This window comes from Nicotiana attenuata, chromosome 1 (genome assembly GCF_001879085.1).
Source record: "Nicotiana attenuata strain UT chromosome 1, NIATTr2, whole genome shotgun sequence".
Classification (NCBI taxonomy): Eukaryota; Viridiplantae; Streptophyta; class Magnoliopsida; order Solanales; family Solanaceae; genus Nicotiana; species Nicotiana attenuata.
In genome coordinates this window covers 26,473,473-26,493,117 of record NC_031989.1, presented here as the reverse complement: position 1 = coordinate 26,493,117, position 19,645 = coordinate 26,473,473, and the positions used below count along the sequence as shown (strand labels likewise).

The 19,645-nt window shown below is 38.8% G+C and overlaps 2 protein-coding genes across 5 annotated transcripts; both read right to left on the bottom strand.

The window, feature by feature from the left end:
* LOC109223047 (bZIP transcription factor 53-like) lies at positions 2,982-4,358 on the bottom strand. Its single transcript, XM_019387314.1, has one exon. It carries the CDS (start codon positions 3,657-3,659, stop codon positions 3,243-3,245), a length of 417 nt encoding a protein of 138 aa, XP_019242859.1. The 5' UTR covers positions 3,660-4,358; the 3' UTR covers positions 2,982-3,242.
* On the bottom strand, positions 12,484-16,351 carry LOC109223020 (pentatricopeptide repeat-containing protein At1g09820). Of its 4 annotated transcripts, none has more exons than XM_019387298.1 (3): positions 14,279-16,351; positions 14,055-14,167; positions 12,484-13,250 (listed from the first exon to the last, which is right to left on the bottom strand). In XM_019387298.1, exon 1 carries the CDS (start codon positions 16,274-16,276, stop codon positions 14,444-14,446), a length of 1,833 nt encoding a protein of 610 aa, XP_019242843.1. In that variant the 5' UTR covers positions 16,277-16,351; the 3' UTR covers positions 12,484-13,250; positions 14,055-14,167; positions 14,279-14,443. The 4 variants fall into 4 exon arrangements, with proteins under 4 accessions (XP_019242843.1, XP_019242849.1, XP_019242835.1 ...); XM_019387304.1 differs by having other exon boundaries at positions 12,484-12,979; XM_019387290.1 differs by having other exon boundaries at positions 12,484-12,836.

The window sequence follows — 19,645 nt, the reverse complement described above, 5'->3', positions numbered from 1 at the left end:
GGACAATATATGGCATGCCACTTCACCACCCTAAACCTAGTTCACACCTTCTCTTCCTCATAAACTTGGTTATAACTTTCTTCCTCAAGAACAGCCTTTGAGATCTACGATGTTTGGGTGCCAGAGAGCTTGTTCATTATTTCAGTTTCAAGCTTGACATTCCACATCCTCCTGCGTCGCCTATCTATTTTAGCAAATAATTTGCAGTTCAACACCTCTCCAGTGAACTTGTCAGAGCATTCCTGATTATCCCAAATAACCCCAAAGTCCAGTTGTTCTCCAAGAATGTAACGATCATGCAGATTAGCAGTATGATTTGCATCCAAAATGGTCTCAAACAAGTTTGGAACTTCGTAGCAGCTACATGAATATAGTGATGATTCAGTGTTGTTGTTGCTCTTGGCAACCGCCATTCAATAATTGAACCCGATATAACCAGGACACCAATCAAGATCTCAATTCTTGTTTTTCCATTCTTGAAATTATGGACTACCTTGTAGAAGTGACCCTTTCCAGCAAGTAGGAAAGCCAATTGTAATTGATTTTAGTTCACATAAAAATGGACCAAATCACTCAGAGAAGCTTCCTACAGCAATATGATTCAACTAATCTTGTCATTTTGCCCAATTATAACCTTATCACTATGTAATATCAAACTCTAGGCTGCAAATTCGTCTATTCTTATAAATCAGCTGGTCTTGAAAAGTCAAAGAGCTTACATAAAATCAATTTTAAGTTCGCACACTGGAAATGGTAGTTCTTTCTCTTTAGAATACACAATAGGTATGGGGGAGGGGGTGATATATGGTTAGAGTGGTGAGGTGGCATGCCACATGGCGTCCACCTCACCCAAATGTTTGGCCACATGGATTTTAATTGCTAGGTCCACTGCCATGTTGGAGCACCGTTAAAAGTAAGGGTAGATTTGAATACTTTGGTGACGGTAGGGATATATATGTCCCAAAAGTATAACGGAGGTTAAATGTAAACAATATCTGAAAGTAGAGGGATAAATGTGGCCCTTTTCCCCAAAGAAAATGAACTAGAGTTTTCCAAAGAGCATAGATTCAAATGTTGCTGAGACTTCCTCTTTCTTTTTACATATTTGCTCTGGGCCAATCATCAAACTGTGACCAGCTTTTTCCTCTTAAGATTCAACTTTCTGGAATTCCAAGAAAAGGAATTTCATTATTTAAGATTAAGAACTCACTATCACGGTTACAGTTTCCACTAATACCCAAACATCCTATGAACATGAGGGATAAATTGTTGTCTTAACATCATTCGTATAAGAACACGCTTAATGCTGTCATAAGAACTAAATTGGGCGAGTACCTAAATGTTGGGATGACATGATCGGTTACTGACATATCCACCTGACCCGGCTACACAACCGATCAGCAAAGATAACAATGAATCTTGCAGAATTTGTACTAGTCCCTTATATATACTTCATGCAAACCCTAGTGAAGGTAAACATTCATCAGATACTCCCCTCTCTTTTCTTCCCCATGAAACACCTTACTGCCTGCAAAAAACTAAGGCATCAGAGTTATCTCACCAGGGTTTCCAAGAGGGTACTTCAGCCATTCATCGTTTTGTTCTCATGGGCTGGGTGACCAGTATCCATTGTGGAGTTCGGTTCCAAGCTAAATGCTATCACTTTGACCTGTGAAATTTCAAGTCTAAGGGTTCTGTCACCAACGACTGTATCTCTATGTAAGTAGCACAAGAACTCAAAACACAGTTACTCCTACTTTGAGGCCAAAACTTGGCAAGGAAAAGTTCCTTTAGTTCAATTTAGAAACCATAGAGCTTGATTATAATAAAAACATATGATCAGGCCTCATTATCAGCAAGCTGAAGAGCTGAAGTTTACTCCACTAGAAGCAAGATATTACGAACTAAAAACATTATATATACAGTTTTTACCTTTGACAGCATTTTGACATATAGTGATGCAATCCAATCTAAGAAATCGGTTTAAAACATCAATACAGATTCAATGGTGCCCAGCAAATAAATAACTCTATTTTGAAAGGCAACACCATGACTTCTATCAGAAACCTCACCACTAAGAGAGAGAAAGGAAGGCCTCACTGTAGCTATATAACATTGGGCGGACGGATTGCTATATTCCAATCTAGGTGGAGTAAATTGAAGGAAAAAAAGGATAATTTTATATAACTATCTTCTTAATAAAATATTGTGTACCATGAAATCATCCGACATATTTTGGATGTTGCGCCATCAGTTATCTAGCTATATTCTATTACCAATTGACACCATTTTGGATGCAGCTCTCCTGAAAAAGAGTGAAATTCCATCCGCCCCCTCCCCTTCTTGGAACTTATGCATGCTTGGGTGCACTTATTGAGCCTAAGGAAGACCCAAATACCTAAAGGCATTGGACAAACTGAGGCAAGCGAGATAATCATGTGTGCTGAGAAGGACATCAGTAGCCAGGGGCGGATTTAGGGGGGCAGAAGACCCCTTCGCCGAACAATTACACTGTATATATAAGGCAAAATCTGATTTTTACCTCTATATATTATGTTTTGAATCCCCTTGACACAACCCAAAAGCATAGCTTAGTCGTCAAGGGGATTCAAAACCTTTGTAAGGTCATTAGTTCAATTCTCACTAGCTACAATCTTTTTTAACTTTTTTTGTTTTTGAACCCCCTTAGCGGAAATCCTACCTCCGCCACTCTCGGTAGCATTGACAATACAACAATAATAACTACTACTGCTCCTCAAGCCCAAACTAGTTGCCTCCTCAAGAATGGATGAAGAAGGAGGATCGGGTGGCCAGTGCAATACTAGTCAATAAATAGCTTACACTATGATCCCTGAATTCTCAATATCAGTTACCGCTCCTAAGAATGGATAAAGAAGGAGGACTGAGTGGCTAGTGTAATACTAGTTAAATCATGATAGCTTTCACTATGATCATCCCCTGATTCTCAATATCAGCCATGACAGGACAAATCCGTTATCCCTTATTGTTAATATCATCATAAACAAAAGACCAGCAAGCAAGATAGAAACATGTGATTCAACAACTCCCAGATAATTCCAGGTATATACATGGTTCAAAGAGTAAGCAGACACAGCATACACTAAAGCATAACCACCAAAGACATAACTAACATGACATTACCATTAAAGAAACCACTACTAATATATGGACTAATGGAAGCAAAGGTATCCAACTAGCCATTAAAGACAACCAAATCGACGTCAAAATTTAAACAAGCCTGAAGAAGCAATGGGCTGCATGGAACAAGGAATCTGCAATGGCTTCAGCAAAGGATCAGCAGCATCCACAGCCAAACCAGTGTCATTAATAACATCATTTAAATACCTCAGCCTATCATCCAATTCCCTTGCCTGTGCCCTCAGCACATTATTCTGTGCAGTACAAACTGTATATCTCTCTGTGGTCTCTTCAATTTTAGCCACAATGTTCTTGTTAGCAGCCTGTAATCTGCTCACTTCCCCAGTCAAATCTTGCAGAAGCTTTTGCTTCTTCATCCTCGAGCGCCTCGCGGATTCCCTGTTAGAAATCATCCTTTTCCTCTTCTTTTCATCCATTCCTGCATACCTTTGATCATCTTCTGATGCAGATGAACTAGCACTCTGCCTTAAAGCTGACATATTTCTTCAATATTGTGGCTATAAATTCAATAGCACCTCAATTCTGTGATCTCAGAAATGCCAATATGTACTTTTGGGACAATCAAATAGGATGTTTTGTTCTTCAATAAAAGAAAGCTTCTATTCAGACGGTGTTTCCAAAAGTGTCTTCATGAAAAAACATAGAAGTGATAGAGGAACAATACAGAGAAAGATTGAAGAAGACAAATGCCTAAAAGAGTGGTGGAAATAACAGATATCATAGATTGATTCCTAACTAGAGAAACCTCAAATTCATTGTCGAAAGTAAAATCAGCAACAAACCCAAAAAAACCCACCTTGGAATCTCCTAAAAGAATACAAACAACAACGTTAGAAATGTGATTTCAAGATATGGGTTTGTCACAAAAAAGCAAAATCTTTCTTTGAGACAATGATCAAAGGTTGTCAATACCAGAGCAGATTGAGATATAGGGAAACAGGAGGAAAAAAGAAGCAGAAATCAGTAAGCCAAAAATAGGAAAGAAGATAATAAAGGACAAAGACAAAAATGGTAGGTGGAGATAATTAAGGAAGAGATTAATAAGGAGAAACCAGAAAGTTATTTTGGGAGGAGGAGAAGAGGATTACGTTACTCAACCTTTGAAAGGTGATTTTGAACTGGTACAGGATAGTTTGAAGGCGAGAAGAATGTTCGCGATGCCAATTGTAATGCACAGCTGTGGAATACTATATGAGTATCTCCCTTTTAAGAAAATTATATTAATGTTTATCCTTTTTAAGTTTTAAGTCTTTATATCAGAAATTCCTAACTAGTCTTTGACTGCAAAAAAAAAAAAGAAGACAGCCCGGTGCACTAAGCTCCCTCTATGCAGGAGGTCCAGAGGAAAGTCGGACCACAAAGGTCTATCATACACACTTTTACCCAATATTTTTACAAGAGGCTGTTTCCACGGCTCGAACTCGTGATCAACCTTACCCTACATTTCTGTAAGAGGCTATTTCACAGCTCGAACCTGTGACCAGCCTTACCCTGTATTTCTGTAAGAACTGTTTTCACGGCTCAAACCCATGACCTCCTGATCACGTATCAGCAACTTTACCGGTTACGCCAAAATTTCCCTTCCGGTAGCAAAACTTATTAATAATATAATTAAAATGCTCATTTGTATTTGCACTTAGTGCTTTTATACTTAGAATCCAAATTCTAAAGCAGAGTAAGAGAATTTGAAACATGAATCAAATGGAAATTTAAAGAGTCATCAATTTTGGCATAATTTTCATTGCAAGAGAGGAAAAATAATTTATAGGAAATAGATTTTTTGGCACTTCTAAAATTTTGCTCAAGTTGACTAAACTCGTAAATTCTGAATGATAGAGGGTTTTCTTGTAAGATTGTAGAGTAAAGATGGAATTGCAGCCTAACTGATTGCAACTCTAATTACAAATCATTCAGTTAGATATTCAAAATAATATCTAATCGAATAGTAATCATTTTAATATTTAAATAATGTCAAAGTTTGTTGAATTGGATAAGGGTAGCAACGGATGGCGCGAAAAAGATAGATTAGGATAGGAGTTAGGACTGGACTTTATTATTTGTTCTGGATGTAGGGATTATTAAATGCTTAAAGCGTGGATTAGATTAGATGAATGAGGTAAATAATTCTTTCTCTTTTTTTCTCATACAATTTGGAGATTTGATTTAAAAAGGAGGGGTTTGTTTGTAATTTCAAGAAGAACATTCGGTTTAAGAGTACATTAGAACTTCTTCTAATAGGCCCTCATTACCAGAATGGGTTTGTTGTTTTATCTACCCATAAAGAGGTAAAAATAACACGGGCTAGCCAGTTTTCGGACCGATCATTCAAAAATAACCAGCGTTCGCAAAATCATTGAAAAATAACCACTATTTTGCTGCAACACGAAAAGTTCCAGCATAATATACTGGAGATCCGTGCACCTGTGTATGAATTTCCAGCATATTATGCTGGAACTCCAATACACGGAAAGTTTCAGTATAATATACTGGAGATTGGAGCACATGTACTCCAATCTCCAATATATTATGCTGGATCGGTATATTAAACTGGAACTCCGATATAATATACTGGAGTTCCAGTATACTTATGAAAGAACTCCAGTATATTATACGGAAGTATTTTTCCAGATTTTGAACACTATTTTCATCTAGATTTATCTTTACATGAAAAGTGACTAAATTTCGATTACTTTTGAAACTGTGGCTATTTTTGAATGACCACTTGTAAATTTTAACTATTTTCTAGATATCTCGACTAAAAAATAAGTAAAAGCTTCTAGAGACAATATTTTGGTCAAAAGCATGTCGCAAATAACAATTGTTCGACATATATTAAATTGAATGAGTAATAATTTTGTGAAGTTCTGTTGATAAATACAACAGTTCTACAATCAAACGATGTGAGAACTTATCATGAACAAGGTCAAAGCATAATGGAAATTAGATTTTAAAATGATACTCTATCTTTTGTAATCTTCTAGGTTACGCCCGCCAAAACTTTACCAAGAAGCAAACAACACACATGACCTTTTTTGGGGGATGGGAATTAGTGCGCTCTCTATTTCAGTCTATATGAAAAATAGTAAATACAACAACAACAAAAACAAAAAATCCAATTTAATCCCATACATGATGTATGGGGAGGATAGTGTGTACGCAGCCTTACCCCTATCCTATAAAGGCAGAGAGGCTATTTCCAAAATAGCCTCAGCTAAAGAAACGGAAAGAATAAAGCAACAAGCAATAACAACAGTGCAATGGAAGCGAGTAACATAACAAAGTAATAAAGAACTACGGAGGGAACACAAGCAATGGGGATTTCAGAACTTGGTTGGATAGTTCTTTCATGCATTTTTACAGTACCAAATAGATTAGTAGGGGTAAAAGAAAAGAAAAAGAAGAGGATTCCATTCCTGGTGATTCCACGAAAGAAGCATCAGGTTAGAATAAGCAGATTTGAGAAATTATATACCAATTTTCCACCAGAAAAACATCAACGCTTCCCTTCTTCGCTCCTGCATTTTCTCTTGAAAAAGTAACAAAGAGTGCCTCCTACTTCAGTCGCACAATTCTCTTCAACAATACTCTTTATTATCTTTCTCTAACTTTCTCATCGAGATCTCGATACATAGTATTGTTCCAAAAACCTGATCAAATCAAAATGTCTTGCCATGTAGATTGATGAGACTCAACCCTAGCCAGACAAAAGTTACCTTGGCATGTCGCTCACCATAAATCACATTGTGGAACGTGGTCATCAACAAGTCAAGGATCCAGGAAAAATATTCAATCACGGGTAGGGGTGTTCATAAAAACCCGAAAAACCGAACCAAACCGAAAACCAAACCAAACCGACCAAAAAAAACCGATACTTTTTGGTTTGGTTTGGTTTTGGTTTTGAATTTTAAAAACCGATCAAATTTGGTTTGGTTTATGGTTTTAATCAGAAAAAAACCGAAAAAAAACCGAACCAAACCGACTATAGGAATAGCTATTTCAAATTCATTATTACACCTATATATATGTATATTTTTATACAAAGTTTCAAAAATTTTATGGTAAATGTTAATAGTTTGTACTTTTAGTATAGTTCTTTACCTTTACATTCTAATTTGATTGGTAGTTTTCTTTTGTTATGTGTAAGAATCCATTTCGTGTTAAAAATAATATATTTTTAATGGAGTCCTTAAATTATTCATCACTATTTAATTCAATTATCATCAATATATCTTGATAAATAATAGATTTCTAAAAGGGCAATTGATTTGATAGTGTTACGTTGAAAATGTGGTCGCCGAAATATGTGTTTGGTAGTGTATGTCGTATATTTAAGAAAACCGACAAATAACCGAAAAAACCGAAAAACCGACATAAACCGAATCGAGAAAAAACCGACTTAATTGGTTTGGTTTGGTTCTAATATTTGAAAAACCGACTTACTTGGTTTGGTTTCTTTTTCGGGGAAAACCGATCCAAACCGAACCATGAACACCCCTAATCACGGGCCTCTAGCACGCTTCAAATTTTGCAAACTACACCACAAAATCATATTTCTTGAAATGCCCGAGGAATGCCAAATCATCACTGTAACTGTCAGCCTAAAATGTTATTCCAGGCACTGAACCCAAAAAGGAAAGACCCAACTACTTACATAGGTCAATAAGACCTTGATGAGGATTCATCCAAGCATAATTTATTGGTTAACATAATAGCAACAGTAACATACTATGATTTCCAATGGGCAAGCTAGAATACAGTGAAGACCAATCTGACATTAGATCAGGCCATCAGGGACAGATAATAATTCAAAAAATTTAACAGGGGTCCATTATAATTCTTAATTTTATTTTGAGGAAATGAAATAAATAGATAAGAACAAGAATTTTCAATCAGAAATCCAAGACATTAGTGTATGGGCGAAAAACTTCACGTAATATATTTGACCAGGTCAACGGAGATAAAGCCTTTGAAGGCCATGAGGTGTCGACCTGACCCTAAAAGGTCGAGGTCACGTAAGGAAGGCAAATTGACATCGAGGACTAGGTGGCTCGACAGAAGACGAAGACGAGTACCCGACCTCAGTACGCGGTAACGGCTAGTTTAAGGATTTAGATTTCCTAAGAGATTATTCCTCTTTGTTGTACTATTTAGGGTTTTATGGCCCATATACCCTTATAAATAGGAAGAGATGTAGTTCTAGAAAAGCGATCGAACATTTCTGTAAAGAACAACATTGACATTCTCTATGAAGATTCTCTCTTTATTGAATACTTACAAAGTTTACCTTTATACTCCTTTTCTTCTATCTTTTCTCCCGATCCAAGAAGAATCGGAATATTTAATTGCTTATCATCCTCCATCATTGTCAGAAAGCTCAGTGGAAAATCTCACCCTTGTCGGGTGAACCTTGTTCTATTTATTACTTAAATGTCATTTATTACTATCTTTCACGTTCTTAAGCCATTATTGCTCTAAGACACTCTTATCTTACAACACACATCTATACTCTCCATAAAAATACTAGATATGCTACTTGAATATTAATATTGACTTGGATTAATCCTTTTCTCTATAAATCTAATTGCATTTAAACCTAGATCTATATTATTGGGTTATACAGTTTGGCGCCGTGTGTGGGGATTTGTTAGTCAAATTTTTAGTTTCCATTCAGAAGAACAACTTTCCTGACTTGTTAACCTAACGTGCTGTAAAGTTATCCTTTCTCTCCGCGAAGCCGCAGGGTCGACCATAGAGGACCTCGATCCCGTCCTGCTAGACCACAGCGACCCCAGCAAAAATGCCTACATCGGCTGAAAACTCCAAAACCCAGGTAAATTTAGCCAATTCTTAATAGTTAACGCATATTTGTTTGCCTTTAGCCATGCAGATAGGCCCGGTATTCCCAAAGAGATAGCCACGCACAAGCTAAATGTCGACCCTTACTACCCCAGTAAGGCAGGTCCGGCGAAAGTTCAACCCCACCATCAACGAAGCCGTCCACGAGGAGGTAGAGAAATGATTGGCCAATGGCTCTATTAGGGAGTCTAAGTACCCCAAGTGGATTGCCAATGTGGTAATGGTCAAAAAGAAGAACGAAAACTGGAGGATGTGCATGGACTTCACCGATCCGAACAAAGCCTGCCCAAAAGATTCATTCTCATTGTCACAGATCGACCAGCTCATCGACGTGACAACAAGACATGAGTTGCTAAGTTTCCTAGACGCTTACTCAGGCTACAACCAGATACTCATGGAGGAAGATGCCCAAGAGAAAACTACGTTCATCACTCACAGGGGAACGTACTGCTACAGGGTCATGCCATTCGGGTTGAAGAACGCGGGAGCTACCTATCAAAGGCTAGTCACGAAAATGTTCAAAAACGGGCATATCTGCTTGGCTAAAGGCAAACAAATCTGCATTAGCTATTAAGAATTGACTAAATTTACCTGGATTTTGGAGCCTGCAGCCGATGTAGGCCTTTTTGCTGGGGTCGATGTAGTCTAGTAGGACGGGATCGAGGTCCTCTATGGTCGACCCTACGGCTTTAACCGTCTCTGGGTCCATAACGGTATCTTTAGCTTCGACCTGCAGGGACCTCGACCCTGCTGATTGCTATGCTTCTTTTTCCTTTTTTTTCTTTTGTTGGGTCGACGTACCGTCCAGGGCGATCCAATAGCATTCCGGAGAAGTGTGTTATTTCCGTCGTATACTGAATATTTCCCAGGGGGTCAGGAACTTGATCACAAACTGGAGGGGACTACCCTCATGGGATGTATCCATGGCCGACCTATGATGGCGTTGTATGCGGTAACCTGATCCATGATATGGAATGTGGTCTCCAGCGTCACCCCACCGGCAAGGACGGGGAGTATGATGTTGCCGGAAGTTCGTTCAACTGCATTGTTAAAACCGGTTAGTGTAATACAGCACGACACTATATTATCCTCAAGTCGCATCAATACGAGGAGTCGAGGATGGATGATGCACGCTCCACTTCCGTCGTCTACCATAATTCTCCTAGCATCAGTATCAAGCATTCGTAAAGTAATGACAAGTGCATTATTGTGAGGGAAAGTCAAACTGCCGGCATCTGACTCGTCGAAGATGATACTTTCTTCGACGCTGTCATACCATTCATGGGCGATTGATCTCTTGAGTTTGGGGGTGGCGGTGAACTTGATGCCGTTGATGGAGGCGTCGTCACTGCCACCAATAATCATGTTGATGGTACGAGCGAGCGAGGGCCGCTTTGGTGGGCCTGGGCGTTCTCGACCCCTTGCTAAGGTGTTCCTGCCTTTGTCGCCGAGTAATTCTTTGAGGTGTCCTTGCTGCAGCAGGTTCGCTACTTCTAATCTTAGAGCGTGGCAATTTTCCGTTTTGTGTCCACGTTCTTGGTGGAACTCACAGAAGGCGTCAGACTTCCTGGTGCTTGGGTCGGACCTCATCTTTGGTGGCCACTTCACCTTTGTTCCGAGCTTCTCGAGTGTGTAGACCACCTCTGTAGGTGACACACAAAAGTTATGAGAAGATAGTAAGGGGCGCATACCTTGATCGTTTTTGTGAATGTCTGATCTCGTCCTAGAAGTGTCGTCTTCGTCGGCGGAAGTTGGGGACAGGTGCCTTGATGTAAGGTTGATGCCGATCTCTGTCCGATCTCTATACCGGAGGGTCTCTCCTCGCGTTGTCCATGCGTTCCCTCCGGGGTTCGGATTGTACTGAGGTGAGTTGTTGGGTTGGCCCATTGAGGTCTTCGTCATCTGCCCTGACCTCGGCACAGCAAGCATTGATCTCGTCGCAGGTAGCCGGAGGGTACTTCATCAATCGACTCAGTAACTTTCTGGTCGCCTTTGAGCCTTCTCTGTTCAGCTCGTTTGGGAAGGCTACTACGGCATTCCTTCAGAGAGGTTTGGTAAAGTCATCCTAACCCTGTGGAATCGGGCTAGGAAGTCCAGTAGTCTCTCTCCCGGGGATTGTCTGATGGCGAAGATATCATTCACCCTCGTTTCAGCTTTCTTGGCCCTAGCATGTGCCGTCACGTACTTGTCTTCCATCTCCTCGAATGTTTCTATGGAATAGACCGGCAGTTGCGAATACCACGTCAACGCCCCTCCTGTGAGGGTTTCACCTAAATTTTTCAACAAGATGGAGGACACTTGTTCTTCGGTGAGGTCGTTGCCTTTTATGGCGGTGACATAGTGAGTCACATGGTCTTCGAGAGCAGTCGTTCCGCCGTAGATTCGGAGGCACGGAGGCATCTTGAAAGTTTTTGGTATGGCATGAGGAGTCTCTTCCTCCCTATATGGCTGTTCCACAAACCTGTCGGCGTCTCTTTTTGGTAGCAGTTTGGGGGCACTTTGTCTACCCGTTCCTGGTGCTCCTTTATTTGTTCCTTGAGCGCCTTGTTCTTGTTTTCAATTTCCTCCATTCTCTTTAGCACGGCGGCGAGGATGCTGTAACCTGCACTGTCAAACAATTGTATGAGTGTTACCTGAAGTAGGAGGGTCGGGTAGCTCATCTTGTTCGTTCTTACGTTGTGCTGCATGGGTCCTAGTGGTCTCCGTGGTCGTGCATGGGGCTTGCTTGCTTATTACGCTGACCAGAGTGTCGGTCAGCAAGCTTCGAGGAGCTTTTTCATGGCAGGTGCCGCTCCCTCTCCCGCGGACATGGAAGCCCCCTTCCCATTCGGTTTAGTGGTGCTGCAGAAGGGTGTACGCGACTTCCCTAATCTGGGGGAGGCCGTAGGGGTTACCTCCTCATCTTGGGTGTCATACCCTTCGTCGATGGCACTCATAAGGTTGAGCAGGACATTGTCCGTTGCTTTGCTCTGTTTCCTTGGTTACTTGCCATGGAATCCTTGTATACGCAAAGAGAAAGGATAACTTTACAGCACGTTAGGTTAACAAGTCACGAAAGTTGTAGATCTAAATGGAAACTAAAAATTTGACTAAGAAATTCCCACACAAGGCGCCGAACTGTATAACCCAAAATTTAGATCTAGGTTTAAATACAATTAGATTTATAGAGAAACGGGTTAATCCAAGTCAATATTAATATCCGAGTAGCAAATCTAGTATTTTTATGGAGAGTATCATATGTGTGTTGTAAGATAAGAGTGTCTTAGAGCAATAATGGCTTAAGAACGAGAAAGATAGTAATAAATGGCATTTAAGTAATAAATAGAACAAGGTTCACCCGACAAGGGTGAGATTTTCCACTGAGCTTCCTGACAATGATGGATGATGATAAGCAATTAAATATTCCGATTATTCTTGGATCGGGAGAGAAAGATAGAAGAAAAGGAGTATAAAGGTAAACTTTGTATGTATTCAATAAAGAGAGAATCTTCACAGAGAATGTCAATGTTGTTCTTTACAGAAATGTCCGATCCCCTTTCTAGAACTTCATCTCTTCCTATTTATAAGGGTACATGGGCCATAAAACCTTAGATAGTACAACAGAGAGGAATATTCACTAGAATATTCCTTTAGGAAATCAAAATCCTTAAATTAGCCATTACTGCGTACTGAGGTCGGGTACTCGTCCTTGTCCTCGTCTTCTGTCGAGCCACCTCGTCCTCGACGACAATTTGCCTTCCTAATCTGACCTCGACCTTTGGGTTAGATCGACACGTCATGGACCTTCAAAGGCTTTATCTCTGTTGACCATGTCAAATATATGACGTGAAGTTTTTCGCCCATACAATTAGTAAACAAACAAAAACTAAATTAGAAGTCATATTCCGACAATGCTATGCAGCTTCATTCCAACTCCCACCACCATAAGCCCCGAAAACATTACCTACTCTTGAATTAAAGAGAAAGAATGAGTAGGGAATACCAGTTTCATCTAAATCAAATCATTTACAAACTGGAATTCCTAGTAGCAAAATGAAGATAGTAACACGCTTCCTATTAGATCAATAGTGTTCAATGTTTACGGTGTTATTCATTTCTGTTGCATTTATATGCAGTGGCTGAAAATGTACAAGTAGTCCTGGATGTCTCCTACTATGAGTGAAAGAAGCTCATAAGGTCCGGATGTTTCCTATGTCCTGCACAATGGTCCTCCTCTTACACCAAAAATGTAAATTTTGTAAGCATCTAAATATTGTAAGCATGACAGTACACATGACTTGCAAATCATTTATTGTATAAACCTTTTTTCCACGAGAATAAAATAAGAATATGGAAGAACAATTCAAACTCTTTCAGATATTTTTTCTTTGAACAGGTAAGTAATGATTATATTGATAAAAAAAGACAGTCTCAAACTATTGCAGGTAAGTTTCTAGGACAATATCAGCAACCTCAGTTATCTGCATACTTTATCTTTTGGATCTTTATACTTACAGTTCATCATTTAAATGATTCAATTAACTCAGAGCTAGCATCATGTCTAAACGACCATCTATCTAAGGTTCTTATAAAGTTGAACCTTCCTACAAGGGCAAACAATCTCCCCAAGAGCTCAAATTACCATTTTATTTTGACATTCATGCATGGCTCCTCACAACAACTCTATTTCTTCCATGCATTTGAGCAGTATTTCAGTTTAATCTTGTATTGAGTCAAGAACATTAATCTATCCATCACAGACCCCTCGCAAAACTAATTCAACTGTTACATGATACTCAGGGACCTGAGTACATTAATATGTTGTGTATCATATTATACATCAGTTGACAGATTTTAGTGGTAAAGACTCAACAGCGAAATTAACATCACCAAATATTGGATGAAATCAACCATCATTTCTCGGAAATAACAGCTCATCCATTGACACCATTATGACGTATATCTCACTATAATCACATAGAAGGATTGCACGAAGAAAATGAAAAAACAAGAACTAAAGAACTGTTATCTAATTTCACCTTTTGCATCAGTTGCGACTATGTCTGAGCACAGAAGATTGTTTTTTGTGGCGCAAAAGAGAAGCAGACACATCCTCCATTGAGTTGCACCCATTCAATATGACTAACCAATCCTTGATGTACACAAAAAAAGTTATGAAGATGAGATAATCTCCATATAACTAGTATCTTTAACTACTCTAACCAAAAGAGAGAAAGAGTGTCAAGAGGAGAAAAGCACACACCTGCATTGCTCTGGAACCAAGAGCCACAAAAGTTTTCGCTCCCTCTCGAAGAGCAGAGTACTCAAAAAAGTAGTTTAAGTGTGAAATAACAATGACAGAATACGGGGTACCAAAAGCAATGACGGAATGAGTCTATTAGACCACTATCAAAATTCTCGGCCATAATTAACAATTGACAACATCATTATAGAGGTGTCCATCTATGTCCGGGACAAATCCCTTCTCTATCATTTCTTCTCTGATAATGTCATAGGTAGTTCTATTGGGTACCAATCCTTTTTCCAACATCTCATTCAAAAAAGCATTTGCTTCTCCCAACTTATCTTTTTGACAGAAACCTTTAATCAAGACGTTGTAAGTGACGACATTTGGTTGCTTTCCTTCCTTCTCCATTCTTTTCCTAATAGTAACAGCTCCCTTGGGGTTTCCTTCTTGGCAATAGCCAGCCATCAAAGTGTTGTAAGTCACATGACTTGGGATCAGCCCTTTCTCAGACATCTCATCCAGAAGTCTAACTGACTTTCTTGATTCTCCCCTTTTGCACATTGCATCTATTCGAATATTGTAAGTTACTACATCAGCCTTCACACTCTTCTCCTCCATTTCCTCCAGTAGCTTTTTTGCTGCTTCAATATTTCCCTCTCGATAATAACCACCCAATAAGCAATTATATGTCGAAATGTTAGGACAAATCAGTTTGTTCGACATCAACTCACGAAGTGCGACTGCTTCTTCCATTTTGCTAGCCTTACAATGAGCATCAATAACTGTATTAAAAGTAAGTACATTAAAATTTAACCCTTGCTTCATAACATCATCAAACAACTCTTTAGCCTCTCTGAACATCTTCATTTTTGAAAACCCATTTATCAGTACATTATAAGTCCGAATATTAGGCTCCAACCCCAAACGTACCATTCCTGCACGTAAACCAAGAGCCTCATCAACTTTCCCATCACCAAAGAGCCCATTAATTAACGAGTTAAACGTCACAATGTCCGGTCTCATCCCTTGAAACCGCATTTCTTTAAAGAGCTTCATAGCTGCCCCGACATTGTCATCCTTACAAAACCCATCAATAAGAGTATTATAAGTTCTCTCATTTGGACTCACCCCCTGCTCCGACATTTCTCTCAAAAATGCATCAGCTTTATACATCTTCCCATCCCCACCCCTCTTGCAATACCCATCAATCAACGTATTGTAAGTAACCACATTCGGAATAATCCCCCGAACCTTCATATCTTCCATCACATCCCTAGCCTTATTCAACTTCCCCGCCTTACACAACCCATTAATTACAATATTAAACGTGTACACGTCAACCTCAATTCTCCTCCTAATCATCTCCTTATACAAAAGCTCTACTAGCTCAAATTTCCCCTCATTCACCACCCCTTTAAGCATCGGTTTACACGAAAACACAGATAACTTAAATTCATAATCTCCAGCTCTATTAAAAGCCTCCAGAGCTAAATCCAGCTTAGCATTATTAACACAAGCTAATACCAACATGTCAACAATAATAGAATTAGCACAAACATTATCACTACAAGTCAAGAGTGTATGAAAAACAGAAGAAACCGTATGGGTTTTCCCATACTTAACAAAATCATGCAATAAAGATCGAACCTTTGGGTATCTTTTATCATTGACTAACAAAATAAGCAGTTTGAATAAATGGTCAAGAGGGTGGTAAACCTGATAACCATGTTGAGACCACCTGAAGAATGGCAAAATGGAGGCAGAATCAAACCCAGAATCAAAAAGTTGTTGAAGAAAAGAAGTTGGGTTAATGGGTTTAATTAGGTCCTTGAGTTGAGACCAGTGCTGCTTTGAAATCAGTTCTGAAACTCTAGATTTGAAAAGTGCGTCTGAAACCAAATTGGGTGTTGAAGTTGAGGTTGAGGTTGGCTCTGAATTAGCTGAAGATTCTGTGAAAAGGCAGCGAAGGGGTATACGGGTGTGTAGACAACGCCGAAGGTATGATACCGACATGGATACAGGCGATGAAACTACAGCAGAAATTTTGATTAGCAACAGGGATTCGTGCGGAACATTGAGAAACACGAGCAGACTACTAAAATAGGACTAAAATAGTCCAATCCCTATAAATTAAGGACCATTTTGATCTTTTTCTCGCTTGTGGTTTTGAACACAACTATTCATTATAAAAACAGAGTTTTTTTCAGAACTGATTTTTTAAGTTATATTTTACCTCTCTATAATAATTTTTTGTCTATAACAACAATAACCATATTTATAGTAGAATATTATTGTAAAATTACCCCTGGATGACAGCCATATAAAATTATTAAGATTACAAATAATAGTTTTAAAAATATGCACACAATATTTTCCATTAAATAAAGTTTCTATCCTGTATAAGATATAAGATTTGAAGATTTGCACGTGATATCTTTTTCATGGGACAAATCCCAAAAGATATTTAGATAAAAAATGTAGCTCTTAGATTGTCTTCAAGGGAAAGCCATTGGATACCTTTTTGCTGAAAAATCGGGTACAAATCTTCGCCAATTCAAATTTTATATCGCTAGTAAGAGAATAAATCTACAAAACAAGCTACAATTTCAAAGTTCTTCTATCAATCTTGAAAGAATTTATTTTTCTAGGTAGCTTTAAAATGTTTGCCTTAGAGTTTAAATCTTTATACGTTTAGTTATGAATTTATTAATAATGTATTAGCTTTCTTCAATATTTAACTAGTGAAATATGCATATTGTCACGCCCCAAACTCGGGGAGCGCGGCCGACGCTCAATCGAGTGAACCCGGTCAAGCAAGCTGATAATTATGGATTTTAACCTATTAGGTGCTATCTTTTGCTTATGTTTTGGGTCGAAAATGCGTAAAGGTATTCTCGAAAACTGACTTAGTGTGCTTTCTTGCAGGTTTTGGTCAAAATGAGGCAAAGAAGCCATAATCAACTCATGAAGGAGTTAAACTTGCACAAATCCAAAGCTGGGAACTGGAGCGTGGAGAGTGGACAAAATACGCGGCCGCGTGAGGACCGCCGCTAAGACGTCCACAAATACGCGACCCGCGACAGTAAAGTTCAGAGAGGCTAATTTGAGCACAAGTTCTACCGCTGACCGTGATGGAAAAGCGCGGCCGCGGAATATCTAACTATGAAAATATATACATTTTCATAGTCTAAAGTGGAACAGTGATTCAAAACATAAACATGAATTGTTTGTCTTTCCCCAACACCGATATACGACCCATACTATATCTACGGAGCCTCTAATAATTATAAGGAGTACAATAGTAGTGGCGGCAACAAGGCTCCGGCTATACCTCAAAACATGATAAGAAAATGAACAAAAGATACATGATCCCGAGATGAAGCGCGGCCGCGGAATATCTGACTATGAAAATATATACATTTTCATAGTCTAAAGTGGAACAGTGATTAAAAACATAACATGAATTGTTTGTCTTTCCCCAACACCAATATACGACACATACTATATCTACGGAGCCTCTAATAATTATAAGGAGTACAATAGTAGTGGCGGCAACAAGACTCCGGCTATACCTCAAAACATGATAAGAAAATGAACAAAAGATACATGATCCCGGGATGAAGTGGGGCTCACCGAGTCTGCTGGGAAGAGGATGCACGACTATCGCTGATCAACAACACCTGCTATGGAACCACCTGCATCCATTTAAAGATGCAGGGCCGCCGGCAAAAGGGACTTTAGTACTGTCGAATAGTACTAGTATATATGACTAAGCACCTCTCAAAAGAACGAACAATAATGCAAGTAAGGACAATCATAATAATCAGTTAAAGCTTTGAACAATTACCAAATATCAAATTAGGAACGAGATAAGTTTTCAATTAAATTCCCATATTTTTAAGTTGGGGAAGTCTTTAGTACCGATATGCCACTATTCACCATTTTGATTTCAATTCCCAATACAGTCACCACCATGTGTACGGCATGGCGTCCGATCACGACCCAATCGGCTAGGCCATCTCATATGAGACATCTACCACAATTACAATTTTTCCGATACAGTCACCACCATGTATGCGGCATGGCGTCCGATCACGATCCAATCGGCTAGACCATCTCATGCGAGACATCAACCACAATTACAAATTCAATTAATATCTCCAACACAGTCACCACCATGTATACGGCTTGGCGTCCGATCACGACCCGATCAACTAGGCCATCTCATATGAGACATCAACCACAATTATATTATTTCACTTGGCACGTTTGGCCGTGTTTCATGTTCCACACATTCACCTCTTTTATTTTCAAGGATCATTATCAAATATCAACATATAGAATATTTCGGAAATCATAAACCTCAAATTCTTTAGTAATGGAAACTTTAAACACAAACATGCTTCCCAAAGAATGGGGCACACCGACCAACAAGAGAAATACACATCAAAATTATAAACAAGCAATACACCATTTATTCTTAAAAATACTCTTTCCCAAAAACGACAATGTACAATTTCAACGCCTGAGTATGTAAGAACTCGAATCACGTTGGATATTTTTATAGCATTAGTTAAAACAGCCACTTATGGGCATGAATTGAGTACAAAAGCTTTTAGACAATTTTATTTTCGAAGTCATTTTAAAACAGTTGAGTCGAGGCTCATTTCATACTCTTTATCGCATACTCTCATTTCATTGGCACCACTAGCCACAACTATAACTTAAATTCCTGGCTCATTGGCCACACTCTACTTCCTCAATTCACTTATTTTATTTTCAAGCATCTTTAAAGATTATCAATAGCAAGACATTCCCAATCAAGAATTTAGGTCCACATATGAGCTATTAGGAGTCTTAAGCACATCGAGTTTTTCTCACCCAATTGGTATACTAGTTTTCGTTTAAAACATGACTCAAAGCCATAACATTTAAATACGCAAACCATACTGTGAACATCTATCTTTCGACAGAAGGCCCATTCGGAATAATCAAGTTTATAGGGAATAACCCGGAATTTAGAAATTAGGAACTCTTGAGCCAACCATACTTGAACTTACGATAACATTATGGAATTCGATTATAAGAGAGAAAGTTTAGCCAACATACCTTGTTTGAGCTTTCCTTAAGTTACTACAATGCACCAACACTTCTAGCAATAATAATCTATAGGAAGATAGTGAAAATTGGTTAATACTTAGAAGGATTCCCATTGTGTGACTCTCTCAGGAATTTTGTTAAACACCTAACATGTGAAATAGACTACAAGGCTCTATATTGGAAATCCTTCTTCTCCCAACCAATTTCAATAAGAAACTACCCAAAATAGTTCATTAATCCCACAGACTACAACATAGTGCCACATGCATGACTTATTTCCAA

Excerpts from the sequence above, each read along its gene's own strand:
- LOC109223047 (XM_019387314.1), bottom strand. The coding sequence starts at position 3,659 with ATGTCAGCTTTAAGGCAGAGTGCTAGTTCATCTGCATCAGAAGATGAT.
- LOC109223020 (XM_019387285.1), bottom strand. The coding sequence starts at position 16,276 with ATGTCGGTATCATACCTTCGGCGTTGTCTACACACCCGTATACCCCTT.